The following is a 20061-nucleotide window of genomic DNA, read 5'->3' on the forward strand; positions in this document are numbered from 1 at the left end:
GAACCTAAAGTCCTAAAGATAACATAACCATTGTAGTTTGCAAATTTAATCTGTCACAATGTTTCTTTTGAAATATTCAAACTTTAGGATTAGGAACCGAAATGAGTTAGAAATTGCTCAATTTTTGAAACTGTTTTTCCGTACTTTCTTTACTTCATTCCATTGTCAAATAATCTAGGAGCAATACTAACCCGATGAACGAATTCCTACTGATCTCGATCGCAATAAATCGCCAAATAAAATTCAGCATTTGAGCAGCATTTCAGCATAACAACCTGTACATACAGTGCATTCTTTAATTATAGTCCGAATTAAGAAGTCGACATGACCTGCGCCTGCTTTTGACATCTGACAGCAGTGCATCGTGCTACCAATATTTGAAAATTTATGGTTATGAGTTTGTCATTACAAATTTTGAGATTTTGAGTTGTGTTCTTTCGTGGTTTTTCTGCAAATGCATTCCTCTGTTTTTATTTTATTCTCAAAAAACAGTAAAAACAGCAAATTTTAAGCGTTCCTGTAATGACGGTAGCGGTAAATGTGGCAAGCACACTGGTTCTGAAGGGAAGGGTATATTGCGTGCAGGATCAAGGAATGGTTTCATAACAGGAGGTGATCTGATGCATCAGATGATGAATTATAAATGAGGCTGAAGTTCTCGGCGTTAATTTTTGTACATATTCAATTAATAAAAAACTTCCAGTCCAGTTTCTGGGAAATTCCAATATTATTTTTGCAATTACAAATTCCGCAAATGAATCTGTCCACTTACTGCGTAGCTTTTCGTTGGCATCATATGGTGGAAATTTCAAGCAAAACTAAACAAAATTATCACAATTTTGGTTAAAACCTAACCTAAAAATTTGACATCGCTAATGTAACTCGCCTCTTGCTCTAATCGCAAATGCCAAAACGAGATGCATAGTGGGAGGGGCTTAATACAATACGTACAAGAGTGCAATAGCTTCTTTTACATTACATATATTGAAAAGAGATAGCAGTATGACAGTTCTTCTGCTTATTAATTGATTCATCGGACTATAATAAAAAAATTGACAACTAAATACTTTCATTTAGCATCCTTTCTACAACCGTATGTTTGTAAAAAATAATTTAATCAAATACCATTCGAGCTTTGAATTATTAATGATTAATTTACTGAAACGTCCTACACGGCGCCGGCGACTCAAATCGTGCAAATTTGACAGTGTAACCAATATGCAACAAGTTACCGTAAATTAATCGGCAAACTCAAAGCTATTATGATATTACTACAGAAAATATTGTAACTACAGTCTTGTGAAAAAGAAAATTAAAAATCACATCTATTGGTTTTTAAGTCGTTTTTAACTAAGAAAAATTAACGTATCATTCTATCCTAGAGTACGATACCGATCTATATTTTAAAACCGAACAACTCATCGGTTGTGTGGAATATTGAGAATCAATTTTGCGGTCCACAGATATCGAATGTCTACGAATAAGGTAGCGATGTGGAAGAATCAATCTAGTTTTTTTCTCTCACAGCTTCAATTCCATTTTTATGAGACGTTTTGCCGCTTTCAAAGTTTCCAGACGAAGTAATTTTAATGGCTTGCTTTTTGTCAGACCCTAAACTTACCTATGCCACTGGCTATTTGACAAATTTCATTAAAATCATTCCCGATATATTTCCATCTCGTGCTAATTCATTTTTTTAATTAAATTCTCCGAAGCTCCGGAAACTAACTTTGTCAATGGTGTACTTTTATTGTCATTTTATTGCGTGGATAGAGCTAGAAATTTTTACAGAGATATATCTTTAAACATGCTCTCAACTTGATGAAATCGCTTTGCTAAAAAGGACGATAGTTTCACTCTGAAAAAGACTCAACCAGGAGGCTGAGACCCGCGGTTTCAATAGCCACAAGCTTTGACTGTTTGTAAATTATGTAATCTTATTTATTTTCTAACCACTTTTTGGTCGCAGAAAGTGTTCTGCAGTGCATACTTATGCGGCAATTTCTAGGAAGGTGGGGTGAATACCTGGCGCTTAAGAAAGCATTTAGTAAATGCTAAATCTGCAGACTACCTGAATTCTCTAAGCTTTATCTAGGCTACCAGAATAAACCTCGAGGCTAGATTAATTAAAGACATATTCTCAATCCAGTACAACAGCTTCTCTCAGCCAATAATGATTCATTTCAAAAGCCGCCATAATTCAGTGTGTTAACAGTTTGCAATATTTATGGCCTCTATCGAAGCCCGATGTCTACAACTTCTGACGTTTGTAACAATCCAGACTGTTTTCCCTGAAGGGACGTTTTTTATTTCCCAGCCATTTACAAGATTTGTTTATCGATAATTTCCCTTCTGAGCCAGAGACATGTTTCAGTTGATGTCCTGATTCCGAGTCGATTATTCTTTTTACGACTCCCCACAATAATTCTGTGCTGCACAAAAATTGTTTTATTGAGAGCTTATCTCTTTTCGAGAAATAACAGCTCGTACTGTGCCATCGAATAATTGCTTTGATTTCGTATATACGAGTACATGAGAAGCGTAAGCCCGTCCCAATTAAATTTACAAGCACGATGGTATCGATTGAAATGTCATAGAAACCCAAGTGTAGTACACCTAAACAAGGAATTTTCGGTTCTGTGAATTCTCCCCGAAAATAAATGGGAATAATCAAGTGAAAAAAATCTTCCGGATGTGGCAATTAAGTCGATCCGCCGCTTTTCGCCGAATGGAATTAAATAAATTAGCGACAAAGGAGAAGACGATTTCCATAAACTAAATGTTTAAATAATTCAAAGATTGCGAGGGGGTCGCAGTCGAATCCGTCGTTTGTTGGGTCGAGGGGCGCCTCGACTATGTAAATGCGCCAACGGATAAGTAACGAGCAAGTGATTACCTACCAATCTGGGAGATGGTTTGCTCCACAACCGGCGAAAGTGAGTTACAAACTAGCTTAAACTTATGAATAATCCAGCAGCTTAGCAGTGATGCCAAACCGGTGTGAAGTTGGTCTTATCTAAGACACGGATTTAGTCCGGCCAACTTCTCCAGAAGACAGTACGCAGCCTGTATTATTATAACTTCGTTGAACTTGGCGCGTCATACATACATTCATGATAAGTTTCCGAGTTTCAACTGAATTTTATAAACGCCAACAAATACGTCGCTTCGTAATAATACATGAACCGGGTACAGGCTGCACTTGGCGAACTTTCAAACAGACACCTGCAGCTGGAGAAATTTGTTTTCTACGCTAAATAATAGAGTTCCTCTCGAGATTTTACTTGTTCTCACAATTTTCTAACGATCTATGCATAGTTTGAGCACTTTTATTCATTCCCCTCGAGTTCTCAATGGCGCGAATGAACCCAGCCACCTGTACGTAACAGGATTTATCATACATCCGAAGAACTCAAACAGTTTTCCCTCTAACGAAAGCTGAAACGTATCAACTGTGCGCCTCAACTCATAAAATCTGTTTCACGAGGTTTTTATTCCCAAACATTTAACTGGTTGTGAATAGTTGTGACCTATATTTGAGCGAGCGAATTGTCGTTTGATGGAAATTTAACGAAATCAACTTATTCAAGTCGAAAAAAAACTATTTTCCGGTTTTCTATATTTACAGTCGCGACTTGCGACAGAGTCGAGCTTGACGTTTAAAATTTTAATTAAGTTGATACGGTTTTTATGGTAATTGTTCGGCCCGAGGCGTATCTCTTCTCCCCCAGGTATAGTTTTTCGAATTCATTTGAAACGGCGGCGGCGGTGTCGCATACGTCTCGATAAAACCGGGTATCGGCGAGCTTACTGCCGAATATTAGCGTTGACGTTTTTTAATCCCGAATAAAGTAAATGGGTTGTGCTGGAGACTCCAAAACGATCATAATATAGTTTTTACAACACAAACAATAAAGTTTTTCGGCGATATCGGAACGAGTGGAAAGGAAGTCACCACTCTTTTCATGCTCCAGATACTTTTCCGCTTTAACATCCACCCTCTCTATATCATCAGACACATGTTTTATTTCTGTGCCCTCGGTTGCTTCGCATCTCCGTTCTTATTATCTCTCCCTATTTTTCCAATAAGGTCGGCGATGTTCGCTTAAGCAACTCACCGATGGCTACGAGCGCGCTTCCGCTGAAAAATTATTAGTCGGCGTTGTTAACGGCGCGTGTGCGCATCAAATTAATTCCTGCTCTATTGCCTCATCCCGGAACTGTTTTTCCGGTACAGCTAACTAGCAATGCACGTGTAAATTTCGAGATTATCGCCTTGGAGAGGAGCCAATGAATGCATGGATGGCTCGCACAACTTGCTACAATTACGTCTAGGCGATAAGTGGAAACATCGATGTAATCGGACACCGCTAAGTAGGAAAACTCTCGTCGAGCGTTTTTCCCCCTAATCTAATTTTTCACTTTATCACCTATGACGTTTTCTAAAAAATTTACTAGCTCGAGGGAAAAAACGTGCGAAGATAAATTAAGACAAGCCGCAATTGCTCACCCCATTCTCATCAAATTCTGTGCACCTGCTGTGGCGCCGCTCCTTTCGATAAAATCTCTTTCGCCGCTTTTAAAAAGTAAAACAAGCTAACAGGTTGATCACCTCCGGTACCGTCAAATCCACACAAAATAATGCAGTTAACCACGAAATAAAACTCACTGCGGTAGTTTAAAAGTTAAGGATTTCGAAAGCTTAATAAAAAGATTTCCTCAAAGCTCGCCTAGCATATTAACCCCACCGACATTCAGTCCTGGCTAATTTTATTTTTATTGCACGACCTGGCCCGGCGCATCCACCATTCTCGTCGATCGCAGTCCTGGTAAATCTTTTATTGTAGCAGAGCTTGTGACGCATTTTTATATGTCAAATTAAAACACAAAAGCTGCGTTTTTTTATCTTTTGACCTTTTTTGTTTTAGTTCCGTTGTTCCGGAGCAGTGTTTCATAATTTAATTTTAAATAAATACCTCTTAAATATTTGGGCCTCATTATGAGTAAGATTTAATTATCCTGAAGGATCCTTAGTCTTATAATTAGATAAATAAACTCCGGTGTAGAGGCGCTAACGTCGGGCGGGTTTCGTGAAACCGTAAAAAGGAGGCATTAATTCAGTGGGAGCATTGCTGTAAGTACTATGAATTTTAATGGGAGGGTCTGGATCGGTTATGGCGACTTCTTAATTCAGGTGCATGTTTATTATAATGGACAGGCTCCTAATTTATGTAAAATTTATTTAAATTCCCGCACTGTCTGCGGAACAAAGTTTAAAAGTTTCTAATATCATAATCGCGGGAGTTTCAATTTTTGTTGCCCATTTTTATGCATAAATATACCGCAACATGAATAATAAATCAGGAAATAGCGGCAAAAACAGGAACACAAGAAAAGACTCTTCAGTGCTGACCTTTTTATAGGCCTTTTTGGTTTTAACAACCACTTTCGAATAATGGAGGCGGCTATCAATTTGACGTCCTTTTTGCGCTAACGACCGACTCACACGTCTGTTGGTTGGCCTAGAGCGCCCTGCCAGACTCTCGGGGTGAGCCAATTAGCCATGTATAATTCATTAACCTCTGCCTTTATTATTTCAACATTACCCGAACACTATTTTATGAAGTTCTGCCGAGACGATCGTACCCGTTTATGAGGCTGCTTGCCGACTTCTAAATATTTAAATCGCACCAGCGTTTAATTTATCGGAGCGATCCTCTTCCTGCACAACCGGTACGAATTATTTATTTTTACAAATGTTGCGCAGCTCTTATCAATCGAAAATTGCTCTGCTAACAGGGTCAATAAAAATCCACTCTGAAAATTTTATGAAACAAGTCCCAAGTGAAAAATTCTTAGGTTTCAATCCCACCACAAAAGGAAAATAATATTTAGAAAAACATCGATACTAGTAAACAAACGTCAATTTTCAATTCCAATACACAACTCCTTGTTCTTAACTTTATGATCTAGACGAAACTTATACATAAATTATCACTAAAGCTCGGAAATTCCAGCTCTAAGAATCTTTAAAACGAGCCAGTACATAAACATTAAAAATATTAAAAGACTGCTCAGCAGTTTCTCATTGTCCAGATTTGTGAAGTTTATCTTCATAAATGTTTTCCAATCTTTTTGTTATTAAAAAATTGCGTTGTATAAATTATCTTACAAAATCTTAAGGATGGACTGGAGTAACAATCTCAGCAAAAAGTTACGGAATTCTTATAATGCTATGAAATGTTTATTACGAGGAATCAATATTTGAAAAAAAAGTTTTTAATTTTTGGAAACGAATTGTAATCAGTTGCAAGTAAATTTTGTGTTTATTTTCTTGATATTTAGATAATTACTTACATGTGATTTTACAATCTTTTAACTAAGACTACGTACACTGAATTCGATTTTCATTGCATTTTTGTTAAAATTCTTAACGCAACTGTAGTAAAACGTGCGATATGAGTGTAATATTGCATACCGACGTCAATTATATGCATTTTGTTCACTTTTTATTGAAATTAAAACAGGTACATAACCTCAAAAACCGTGTTTTTCTACATATAATTAGCGATTACATGGAAAATCCCCGACCAACTTTTTTTTGTAAATTTATTAGAAAATTCTACGATATCGATACTTTATGTGTGAAAAATTTAAGAAAAATTGGCCATTTTGAAATATGTTTTTTATCAATTTATATACGAGCATTGATCGATTTTTCACAAGAACGCGTGTAAAATATCCCAAAACTTTAAAAGGTAATAACTTTAAAATTCCCCGATCACATTTTTTTTTAAATTTGGCACAGTACTTTAGCATGGATAGAAGGACTATTGTATGCTATTACAATATGTTCACTTTAGAACAAAAAATTTTCATTGTGCAGTGTTACTTCAGAAACGGCGAATCGTCCTATTCGACACCTCGAGTTTTTGAGGAATTTCAACAAAAGTTTCCAGACTTTCAAGGCACTTAAGTACCAACAACTTGCCTTGATTATTTTATTTTTCCAAACCTGAAAAACAACGTTCAAAAACAGGCCTGGCACAATTCCCGAATTAATGCAAGTAATTACTCATAACTGCAATTTCATTGATGTCCCAACTTTGGAAAGGTCATTTGAAAACATGAAGCATTATGTTTGGAAGCTGAAGGAAGACATTTCGAACATTTACTGTAGTTCTTGTAAGAATACGATTGGGCTCCTTCTGTATGATCCTTTAGCACAATGTTTGAGTAATAAAGATAATCTTCATCGTGGAAACAATATTTGTTCGTTGATTTCATTGATCAATTTTATATTTACCAAAATTCGATCGTATTGCAGTCATTTACGGCGTAGCTTTTTGTGTTTTTGACTTCAGAAAGAGACAATAAAAAACATAACCTCTGTAGACAATCGACGTGCACGTGGTCGCGTGGTCCTCACCAGAGAACATAGAACGGTACTGTGCTCAACGTTGAATAAAGGCGCGGGAGTTTTAAATCTCATTGTTTCATTAGACTAGGTGTGTTACATGTGTAGGATACAAAGAAAAAAAATTATCGAAAAGATATTATTTTGTTAGTTCTGTCACTGCAAATGGTATATAATTTTTACTTTTAAATTACAGTGGTTATTATCAGAAACACCGAATGACTGGGATAGTCGTGTATTTGGACCAAATACTGAAAAACAACAACAAATCCGTAGTTAATCACAGTTTAACACGTTTAGGGATTATGATCACTTATTTCTAATTTCAGTCGATCAGATAAACCAACTTCAGCCTCAGCAACAGTCAAGTTATTGGTTACTGTATGGAACGTGTTGTACGTGCACACTTGTTATTTTTTTAACACTTTTGGTCAGTTTCATGTTGAAGTAGATATTTATCTTTCTGGCATAATACTTTTAAAAATAATATTTTACGAAAATTGGAAGCTGCTTAAAACTTTATTAAGTTTACAAATGCATTATTTACTCTCCGGGCTTTCGGATTCCTAATTACAAACATAAAAATAACAATTCCAAAAATTAACATTTTTTCCTATCCCCGCTCCTTCTGTTTCTATTCTTTCTCTTCTCTTCTCTTTCATCCATCTTATCTCCCTTCCATCTTCATTCGGTATTTCTCCTCATTCCTTTCTCTCCCTTTCTCTCTTTTGACTACATCCATTCCTCATGTGCTCAATTGTCTCTCTCTCCTCATAGCACACTCTGCACCTTCTTTCCTCTCCTTCCATCTAATACCTGTTTTCTCTCTCCTCGTCCACACATCTAAATCTCGCCATCATTTGTCTTTCTTTTACACTCCCTCTCCCCAATTACTCCGGAATTTCCTCTATCATACACTTCTCATACTTTCTGTTGTATCTGGATTCTTTGATTCTTTGCCTTCTTTCTTACTTGCCTGTGTCTTTGTCCTTTTCACTCATTACATTCTACATCTACATTCATCCATTTTCCTTCTGTTCTCAATTTTTCCACCTTTTCACCGGCATACCGGTTTCTCTGATAATATTTCTCTCTCTCCTTCTTTTCTGCGTTTTTTGTTCTTTTCTCTCCAGCATTCGATTAGTATCCTACACTTTTCCCTTCCATTCATTTTCTCTTCAAACTTTGCCGCTTTCTTTCCCGCTTTCACTCTCAGCCTATTCCTCTTACACTCCTCCCTCACTATGGGACCTGGTGTTTCTCTGTCCACTCCTAGCACCTCTCAAATATTTTTCTTGCACTTTCTCTAGCTCTTCTTGTTCCTTCCATCCCCAGATCTCTGTCCCGTACATCAATATACTCTCTATCAAGCTCTCAAACATCATCATTTTCCCCATTTTCTCTCTCCTATTCCCCAAACACATCTCACTACCTTATTTGCTTCCCTCACTATAAGCTCTTAAATATAACTGAACTTTTTTAGCAAAACAAGTGCTAAAGTAAGCAGAATTATTTTAACACAAAATTTTTCTTAGCTACAGAGTGACTTGTGGGTTAATCACATTGTACCGAATGGTTGCAAATACTAAACAGATTTCTGAAATTTCCTGTTTAGCTGTTTAGCCTTAGAAAATGATAATTACTTCTTTTTCTCATCATCTAAACCAGTTGCAGATATTTCTTTGGAAGTCAATACGCAGTTAGTGCAAAATGGAGCATACACAACATTATATCTTCCTAAAGTACATACTGGAAAATTACGGTTTACTGCATTATAAAAGTAGTAAAATTCTCAAACTGGGCAACAAACACTTGTTTTAGGAATAAAATAATTGTAACATCTAATCATGATCTAGCATCTTCTGATTTCTTTTAGTTGTCCAGATAAAAAAAAATGTGTTTCGGTAAAGTCGTTGAAAGCTTGAAAAACTTTATGGGGTCATTAACAATAGAATTTTTTTATGATTAGATCAGCTCGAATGCATACATTTTTAAACGGAAGAATCCTGGAAAACAAAAATAGTTCGTCACAATAAAATTATAGAGCCGCACAATTCCACAGGACTCTTGATATTCATTCTTTTATAGACACTTTGTATTAATAATTTTATTATTAAGATGTCTAATAGAACGATAACGAATTTAGTGTCATGTGAAGGTCGATCAGACTTGGAGACCAACTGCAGCATACATTTTGAATTTAATTTAAATATGAATAATTTGACTAGTTTAACAACTATCTATTATTTACAGTTTGTGTGCAATTGAAATTACGAACAACATAAATCCTATACATTTCATCCAACTTTTGAGAAACGTGTTTTGTACATGTTCTAAAGCATTTTAAGGTCGTAACTAGTTAAACAATTATGTACTTCATTCCTGAGGCACATTATCCAAATTATTACAAAATATTGGCGGTAACCGAACATTGTTGGTGCTTGATCCCGCCACATAATCTCATTCAGTTTACCCTTGTATTTACAAACTTCCGACAAACCTTTATTACCCAAATTAAGAGCGATAAAACCTTAACGTTATCGACTGAAGAGAAACTCAATATCGGGATCAAACACTACAAAACTAAAAATCTGTTCATTTCATCTCAGTATTCGAAACCCGCTTCGTGATAGTTGCTTTTAATGAATTGTTCACTGTTTTTCCTCATCCACCGTCTGAAACTCCTCACTCATTAACATCTGCCGTGAGATATTTGAGTTGCGAGATTATTCGAGGTTTATTACGGGACCTCAGATTATATAATTAGGTACATCGTAATCGTCACATTAAGCTTAATACCTTGTCTAACACTCCATTTTAACGTCGAACAATGCATATTTCCGGAAAATAATAACCAAGTACGAAAACTCGGCGCGAAAGATTTTAATATTTCTGATAAATTTTTAAAGGTATTGTTTTCAGTCCCCACTCAATTTTCCTCGAAATTCCTGCCAAATTTTCCTCGACAGGATCCCTGCAGACAACGATAACATGAGTGTATAAGGATTAAGTTACGTCTATTGTCAAATGAAAGTGTGACGTGGGTGTTTAAAAGCCGAGTTGTTTCGCTATAATTTCCGCAACATAAAAACATCTCCAAGTTGGTCTTGCATCAGTGCTTGATGACTAATTCCCGCAATCCGGTAAAATAGCTTATATACATGGTGATTCACGAGTAATAATGAGCCTGACGAAATTGTGATGCAACCAACATTACATTTGCACTTATTATGTGGATTTAAAAAATATATATTTTAATTTTATACAACATAATCAACATCCCCGACATTGCATTTGCAATGGGGAAGCGTGTATTGTTGGTTGCATCACAAATTTTGTTAGACTCGTTATTACCCGTGAATCACCTTGTATAATAAAGGGATGAATTTCATCGGTGGTTTTTCTTGCTCCATATCACGAAATCGATAGTAAGAATGGTAATTGCGAAGATTCGGCAGTAACGTTTGAAAACGTGACTCTCGGAGGCAACTGGCATTGAACACCTGGTAGGCACGCAATTAATTATATACGTCTCGGTTGAGCCTCCCCCAAGGAGGAAAATTAGTTTTGTTGCGTCTTTGTTTTGAGATAAAAAAAACTACACTATACACTGAAAATGCCTAATTTCAAAATCAAAGCGGCAACTGATGTGGGTAATTATTTTAACAACCCGTTTCGCAGGGGTTCTTTTGAAGTTGAAACTCTCATTCACTGGGAATGTTCGGATACAGTGTCTGTTTGTGACACAAAGTATACACCAGATGCATTACGAAATTGTTATTTAATTATGTACACAAGATAATTAATGTTACAATAGCATAATTTACGAGTTGAAAGATGGCGCGCGCGAACCTCGATCATTGCTGAACCACCAAATTGCCGACTCTTCTATACGGGAAGCGTCGTAATTTATAATCCATGAAACGGGACGAGAGGAATTTTATGCATAGTTGCACATGTTGCATGCAAAATATATGGCGACGACCGGGAATATGCCACCCTGAAAGGGAACTTCGCCCACTCTCCGATTCGATGCAATTCCAATCATTACAAACGACCAATTAATCGAATAGATGGATGCCGAATCTACGTATTATCAATTTTCTCCGTCGAGGTGGGTGGAAATTCGTTTTACAACCGATTTGGTTCGCTTCAATTATTCCTAGCTAATAAATAAAATAATATTTTACGACGGAGCACAATTGCACCCTTCAATTAAACTCCATGGAAATTGCAACTGGAATTGATTGGGTCTTGTTAGGTCTTTCACATTTGCATATCATGTTTTCGTTCAATGGCGTAGCAAATAATGTGATATTCGTGGTAACTACCGTCATTTCATTGCGCCAAGCTTCTGATGACTGATGAGGTATTTAACCATAAACACAAAGCTAACCAGGATAAAGTAGATTTTTTCTAAATTTGGCACAAACTAATTTCATTCCAAATAAAACGCCGACACAACGCGCACGATAAATTTATTCAACGAAAGCGCAATTCCCCACTAGATTTTCTTAAACAAGCACCTCATTTTTCCGCACCGCATTTATTATTATTTTACGAAGCAAGTGATACAAATTTACCAAGACATTTTTAGTCATCTTATAAAATCACTGAGCTAGCAACCTGGTTAAGTTAGAAAGAAGTAAAAACTTGTATGACGTTCGTAATTGATTTTAAGTAACATAATTATGCAATTAAAGTCCTTTTTTTAAACAATTGTCAAAGTGTTGTCATGTTGGTATGAGCCACTGCCCACTGGTTATTTTATTTGATAGTAATTACTAATTAGGTTGGCAACGTAAAATGTCAACTGTATGTCAGTCATTTTGATGTGAATTTTGAAGGCGCTGAAGCCCCAATTACATTTAAATAAAAATAAAAAGTTACATGAGTTTCCGAAAGCAAGGATCTAACACAACGACAAAAATTGGCTATGATTAGATTACGTGAAGAAATGCAGACGGAAAAACCGACCATGCTAAATTGCAGTAAAGATGCACACATATTCAAGGTACATTTTCTTTTAATATATGGGCCAATAGTGTTCGTCACTGCAAGGAAGTGATTAGAGAGAACTGGAAAAAATTTATGGGAAATCTACCAGTCGAGGACATTCCTCCAATAATAATTCAACTTTCCGCAGAATTATGTTCGGAAGACGATTGGGGGTTAGATTCTGAAAATGAATAGGTAAACTGCTTATATTACCCATTAAATAAATTTTCATTTTCCTGAATATGTTCAATTGCACTTTCAGTGTCATTATCGTCTTTATTTCTTGTCTTTTGGTATAAAATTTGGTTACACCTGAAACTTTTCTGACATTTGAAAATTACTGACATAACCTCAAACCTGATCTAGGGAGATTTTACGATAGAGGTGTTCCGAAACGAAAGGTTTTAGGGTGGTACAGCCTGGTCTTTCTGGAATTTTGACATTGACAGTTGATTTAAACAAAAAAGTGGACTTTACTAAACACTACATCCATCTGTAAATTTACAATGTTTGATCGTGTCTTTATCGTTTTTATACTCTTGCAGCTCGCTCATTCGGCTAAACTCGTCTCCCCCGAACTTACTCGAATGAGCCTTTCTCCTCGGAGCGTGTGACGTGACGGCGTGACGCGTGATGCGTAACGGTTGAAAACTAATTCACTGCCCGGGAATAATAATGTATGAGGTGCGCCTAAAGAAGTTTACACTTCAACAAGTGTACTACGCCTACGATAAATATTGAATAAATCAAGTTAATTTGTAGAGGTGACTTAAATTAATTCAGCAAAGATCAGTAATAATTCACGTGTTTGAACCTTGTAGAGAGGAAAATTGCCAGGTTCGTATGAGTTCGCATTTAATTATTTATAGTAAAGACTTGAAATTCGAGAGTCAAGTGCAGTGTAGTTTGGTAGAAATCCCGAAGTTTGCATTTGGAGTGCAACAATTCGAACCGAATGAATGATGTATTCGATTCATGGTCCTTTCAGAAACTCAGACAATACGTTCGTGTATCGTTCATTATCTCGTGAATGGAGATCTTTCATCATGTTTATTAAACAATTCGAATTAGGAGAAGAACAAGACGAATTTGCCAAAACAAACGAACCCTCAATAAGACCGTTTTCGTGTTCCGTTTATTATCGTACACATATCACCGGTGAAATAAATCAGACCCGCTAGTCAACAATAGGACCGTCCATCCATTGTATTCCCGAATTTCGAAACGCACATTCCCAATAATATCAGAGACATTTTTTTATTTTTGGAGATGCTGGAACAGCTATTTATAACGTGATTGGAGCGGAAAAACCAATCATGTTTACGGTTCTTTTTTGTTGTCGGTCGTTTTAAATTGTTTTGACAATTTAGCGTATTTTGTTATTTTAGCTTGGAAGAATGGGATGCCCATTAAGGTTCCCATTTACCAGTTCCCGTAGGAAATTAGCACTGGTTGACGCAACAATTAAAATTGGGTGTATACATACACGTAGACTAGCTCGAACAAGTCGGTCCTTTTAAATCATGCACGGCCATTTCCCTCGTTGTTTGTTGCAAATGAATACTTGATGGCTTACCCGAGACCTACGCGAAACACCATTGCAATGGGAGCTTAACTTGAAATTACTGCGGATTTCACACATTTTTTTTTACCGTTCCTGCTACAGTCTGCAGTGGTTACGCTGCTGTCTTGTCTACGCCCCCCCTTCACCCATAACGGGCCGAAAAGGATTTCTCTTTTTTCAATTAAATGTAAAGCAAATTCCGATCACATTTTTATTATTCATTTGAGCACGATCGTGTAATCATAATGTTATCGATGGAGTCAGTCAAACCCGTATTAGCGAAACATTTTTCCGGTACCAGCTTTGAAAGCTCTCATTATTCAACGCGCTCGATTTCCTCTCTTCAGATCAAAATCGAACAAAAATACCACTCGTATTCGTAACATTGTACATCTAAAAAGTTTTTATTCGAAGGTGGATATTGCCGTATAAATTGTAGAAGCAGCTGGGAACAAATAATATGATCCACGCGATTTGTTTCCGGGCGACAAATCTCAGATAAAGCTCAGTCGCTTTTCTTGAGGGCTCAAGGGACCTCTGTGGGATGCCGTGAGTCACTATCAAAGTGCTGTTACTTGGTTAACTGAAGTAAATAAAAGCTAACTGTAAAAGCTCCATAGCTTGGACGCGAACAAGCTCTTCAAGTTTCCCATTCCTGCTGCTCCTGCTCAAAAGCTCACGATTTAACCTATTCGTCTGAAGAGGGCAGCACGTACAGTTCGTGGATGATTACTGCCAACTAGAAAATTGTGTGCTGCTCAGCGACATCTTCAAGCAGATGTAATTTGCAGGAAATTTGTTAAATATTGCATTTAATAATTTTTACAACGAATTAAAACAATTGCCTTTCATAAGTTATAAGAGGTGCAAGCGCCATATTTTCTAGTCATTTAGGATTCATTTTTTATACCTATGTACTTCTGATAAAAATCTAACGATGAAAAACTTGCAATCAACAATTATCAAAAAGACAAAAGTGTTCGTATCTCAATTGAGATCTGATTTTCTACCTCAACTAAACGAAAACTGAGTTGTCAACTGGTGCAATTGTGGATATCGATGAAAGTAAATAGGACAGAACTCCTGGGCCTTCATCCTGCTTCAGGGTGGGAGCGTAAAGTCCCTTCCGCCTTCAGATATGGCCTCAAAAATGACATATGTGGCTTTGAAGACACACGGAATAAAAACGATCCCGGGGCGACATTGTTTGTGTTTCCATTAGCTTCTGGTAAAGCGGCATGTGCGACTTAATCTATGTTGAAGTCCAGCTTTATTTCTGAAACTCCGGTAGCCGCGGGGCGCACTTGAAAGGATGCCACTCGCCGACGTTCTTTGATTTGAAAACGAAAAGAAGAGAGGTTTCTCTCCGGAAAAAGTTTAAAATAAGAAATGATTCCCTGAGAACTTGGCCAACTAAGTGAACTTTTTCATTACGGCGCATCCCGGCGATCTGTTCGCAGAAAAGTGATTTTCGTAAATATTTAATTTAACGTTAAATAAGTTGAGCGAACACATTTTAACGGAAGACGTTCGACTACTTTATTTAAATTGGTAAGTTCGATTCGCCCCTGACGGATCACGTAGCGAAAATAAAAAAAAATAATAGCGGCCCGTGTTTTATCGTGCACGTTTCCTTCGAAGGGACAGGAAATTACGGCGAATGCGGTTTAAAAAACATTTTTTTCAATCTTGAACAATCTAATTTCTTTAGCGCGGCTTTGAAAATGTTAAAATGTAATACATTATCGTCGAAACTGGCGAAAACTCATAAAATTGCTTTTATTATAAAAATTAAATTTAACAGCACGATTTATTTTGGTTTTACGATTTGTCGCCCGACATTATGGCGGAGGCGTTTCTTTGTACTCCAATTGGGTTGTAAAGTCGATCCAATAAATCTACAAATTCCAAATTCTCTCTTCTGGACAACGAACAGACCGTGTACTGATTGGCAATTTGCACTTGCCACCACCATATATTTAGTTAAATCAGTTCCAAATTATCAATTAACAGTAAATCTATTGTTCATTTGTTACATCGTCTGTTATTACAACTTGATCGATAATAATTGTAGGCCGCTGTTATTGTCATGTAAAGCCCCGATGAAATGCCTCTGTGATCATTTTGCTTCAACAAAGTTGCAATTTATGGGTACGAGTTGGTCAGGTCCGCGTTTAAATAGGTTTTTATTTTGCCGTAATATAGTTGGAGGGTGTTATTTCCCCTGAGCTTTTCTTTATTAGTTATTACAGCCGATTTTTTTTTTTTCAGTATATGGGATCATTTTCTGTCGCAACTTCAGAGCAGATTTCAAAAACCGAATTTGTACGCGATCAGCTGCAACAGATGCTGGTAAGTCATTTTATTATTATTTAGGTAAAATGCATTCACGTTGGCATGGAAATTTGGCATTTAACGTGGCAGTAAAGCTGTGTGTTGAAGGAGGTTATATTTGAGGTTATAAATAAAGGGTGTTTTTTTAAATTTGGCGTCGAAGTTGGCGTTGCAGAGTCAATTATGAATGCACCACAATGTAGTGTCACTAATGTCAATTTATTTGAAATCAATTTGAATTTTCAATTTGTGTCAAATAAAATGGTTTTTTCGCAAGAACAGAAAATTTACATAGTCGAATCATATTTTCGTAACGGGCATCTCATTGATGGTGAGTGGCAATATTCAATTGAAGCCTGTTTCGAAGAATTTCGCCTACAATTTCCGGATGCCGCGTTAACCTACAATATTTTTCATCATAATTTAACGCAATGTATTCAAATCTTTCGCGAAACCGGATCGGTTGATCGGAAAAAGGTTAGTGGTCGCCCTACAAAACGAACAGAGGAAGCAATTGCGAATGTGAGACAGGTTATGGAAGAAGTCCCACGAACTTCTGTCCGTCGGCTCTCACAACAAGTTCAATTGTCAACCAGCACTTGTCACAACATTTTGAAAAAGGATATCCATCTGTACTCCTATCGTCTGCAGGCGGTACAGCAACTTCTTGAAGCTGATTATCCTGTGCGTGTGGAATACTGCCACTGGTTTCTTAACACCATGAACGAAAATTTGCTGAACTGGAGTTTCTTCTCAGACGAATCTTGGTTCTACTTGGACGGTTATGTCAACTCACAAAACATGCGATGGTGGAGTTCAGAAAAACCTAATTTCTTTGAACAGGTTCCTTTACACCCCCAAAAGGTGGGAGTCTGGGCGGCTATTTCAAGACGCAGGATTATTGAACCAATTTTTTTTAACGGTACAAATACCATAAAAATGTTCTCAAAAAAGTTAACGATGCCAATTTTTTCAGGAACCTTGACGGCTGTAAGGTATCGGGAAATCATACAGCAATTTCTTGAACAGCTTCATGAAGCTCGGATTATATGCACTAAAAAATTAAGAAAATATGCGCATATATATGCACGCTTTTTAGCTAAAAATGCACTGAAATATGCATAAATATGCTGTAATATGCTCAATCACTTTTATAAAAAAAAGACGAATTTCACAGAATTAATCTATTTATTCAAAATTAATTAATATACAGTAAAAAGTATGGAATAAATTCATTAAAAATTAAACTAATTTTATTTAAAAAAAAATGTTTGAACGGGTCAATTTTAGTTGGTAAAAATACATATTTTAAAACCAAATAAAATTCCAAGCAGTCATTTATTTTCGAGTGATGACGTCATCGACTTTTTTTTTTAATGGAAACCCCGTATTTTTTTTTCTTGATTCTGATAGCCCTTTTAATTGTCTAAACGACAGTATAAACATTTTGTTATCTTACATAAGGAAATTTTTGAGAAAAAAAAAAGTTGCAAAAAATAAATTTTATAACACGAACAAAAACAAGTCAAAAACTGTGCTACTAAGTACTTAAAATTAAGGAATTAAATGTTCGAATTGCCATTGACAATATTGACAATAAACAAGTCTATGAAGAAATTCCTCCTGTTTTAGTTTTATCTAGTTTTTCCAACCAATCAAAATTAAAATTTGTATACGTTGTGTTTCTGTTAAATGAGCCATTTTCGAAAACGTTTTGTAAAACAAATAACAAAAACAATTGACATTGGCAGTACTATTTAACTGTTTGATTTATGTATTTATTTTTTGACTTGTTTTTGTTCGTTATAAAATGTATTTTTTCCAAATTTATTATTTTTTTTTCTCAAAAATTTCCTGATGTAAGATAACAAAATTTTTATACTGTCGTTTAGACAACTAAAAAGAAAAAAAAAGGGTTTTTATTTAAAAAAATACCGATGACGTCATCACTCGAAAACAAATGACTCGGAATTTTGTTTGGTATTGTTTTATTTGGTATTAAAAATATGTATTTTTATAAACTAAAATTGACCCGTCCAAAGATTAAAAAAAAATGTTTAAATTTTAATAAATTTATTCCATACTTTTAACAGAAAAAAAATCAGGAAAATTGAAGAAATATGCACTAATATGCATTTTTTCCCAAAATATGCCCAAGTTGCTTAAAATATGCAAAATATGCATTTTCAAAATGACGTAATTTTATTCAAAATTTGTTAATACGCCCAGAAAATCCAAAATTTTGTCTATATACGTCATAGAAACAAATATGCAATTTGCATAGAATCCGAGCTTTAAATGATGATGAAATTGTAAACGGGTATTTCCAACAAGATGGGGCCCCCCCACACACCACATTAGAGACGTTGAATATGATACAAGAATTTTTTGATCGACGAGTCATCAGCCGAAATACACCCATAGCTTACCCTTCAAGATCCTGCGACCTCACTCCGTGTGACTTCTTTTTGTGGCCCTATTTAAAGAACTCGATTTTTCAGCATCGGTGAAATAACCTCGACGAGTTGCGTGAGGCAATAGTTGCGAAAATTGATGAGATTAATAATAATCCTCAAATGTTAGCAAATGTGAGCACCGGAATTGTTGGAAGAGTTCGTAAATGCCTTGAAGTTGATGGAGCACATTTTGATTATTTATTGTAAACGTTATTTCCTGATTAAAGCTTATTTTTTCGTTTTAGTTGCATTAGCATGTTGAATTGGCGATTAATTAAATTAAAAGTGAGGTTAGATCTAGGTTGAAATGTCAAATTAAATATTGTCATTTCGATGGAGCGTTCGCAATCGACTCTTCAACGCCAACTTCGACGCCAAATTTAAAAAAACACCTTTTAGTGTCAATGTCTAGCGCATTGTCATTGCCATCTAGAACACAAAGCCTTAAGGCAGCAATTGTTTTTAATCGTGACGTCACAGTAAAGGCTTCATCGAAAAACGAATAAAACCTCCATATTTTAATAAAAATAGTAAGATTTTTGGTTAACACTCTTTTTTTTTAGTAGAACGATGTGTTTAGGCTTTACAATTACTGCCTGGTGGAGTAAAATGCCATTAATGACGCGAAACTGTGTGAGGTTAAGTTATGTATTTATCGTTCTTGCGTAATTTTCACTTTGCGAATCATTTAAATAAAACCAAATCACAACAAAATCTTCTTACATCTAAATTATCTCTCCAGCAAATATTTTTTCAACTAAATTGTCCTTCCAACGACTTACAATCACGAAAATGTTGATAGGTTATAAAACTACTTATCAGGTTTCAATGGTTTCTGCAACTGAAATTATTATATACACTTGCTACCAAGCTTTTGCTTATCTCACAATTTTCAATTTTCGATACGAATGATTAAAACACCGTATTTGATACTTTCTGAAAATATAAACAAATTTTGACGTTTGGCCTTTCTCATGACGTCACACGCTACGGTAATGGCATTGTTGTCAGTTTTACTAGTTTGCAATGGAAGAATACTCAGACATCGCGAGAAATTCAGCAACATGTTATGTTCATTTTGGTAGGTCCGAATGTCAAACGCTTTAGTGACGGAAATCAAACAGTGTGTCCAACGTTAAAAAAATAAATCATGCCCTCCCATTATGCCAAAACAACGTGACAATGTTTAAAGTAAAAACGTTTTGGATGTGAATTGTCAAACTCAAAAACTTATGATTGAACTGTACATTAGTGAGATCTGTCATAAATTCCAATAACCTTATTGGCACGCC

The 20061-nt window shown here is 35.9% G+C and overlaps 1 protein-coding gene and 1 long non-coding RNA gene across 2 annotated transcripts in view; one reads left to right on the plus strand and one right to left on the minus strand.

Annotated features, from left to right (window-relative positions):
• The window catches only part of LOC138135804 (EGFR adapter protein-like), a 206031-nt gene that overhangs the window by 69528 nt on the left and 116442 nt on the right, over nt 1–20061 (plus strand). Inside the window, exon 2 of the mRNA XM_069054724.1 lies at nt 16251–16331. Within this exon, the coding sequence (XP_068910825.1) occupies nt 16251–16331 (81 nt within the window). The remainder of the gene's footprint in view (nt 1–16250; nt 16332–20061) is intronic.
• LOC138135831 (uncharacterized) overlaps nt 1–20061 on the minus strand; it is a 325387-nt gene that overhangs the window by 34945 nt on the left and 270381 nt on the right. The gene's annotated exons all lie outside the window — the stretch shown is intronic.

The sequence above is a fragment of the Tenebrio molitor genome, chromosome 7 (assembly GCF_963966145.1).
Source record: "Tenebrio molitor chromosome 7, icTenMoli1.1, whole genome shotgun sequence".
Lineage (NCBI taxonomy): Eukaryota > Metazoa > Arthropoda > Insecta > Coleoptera > Tenebrionidae > Tenebrio > Tenebrio molitor.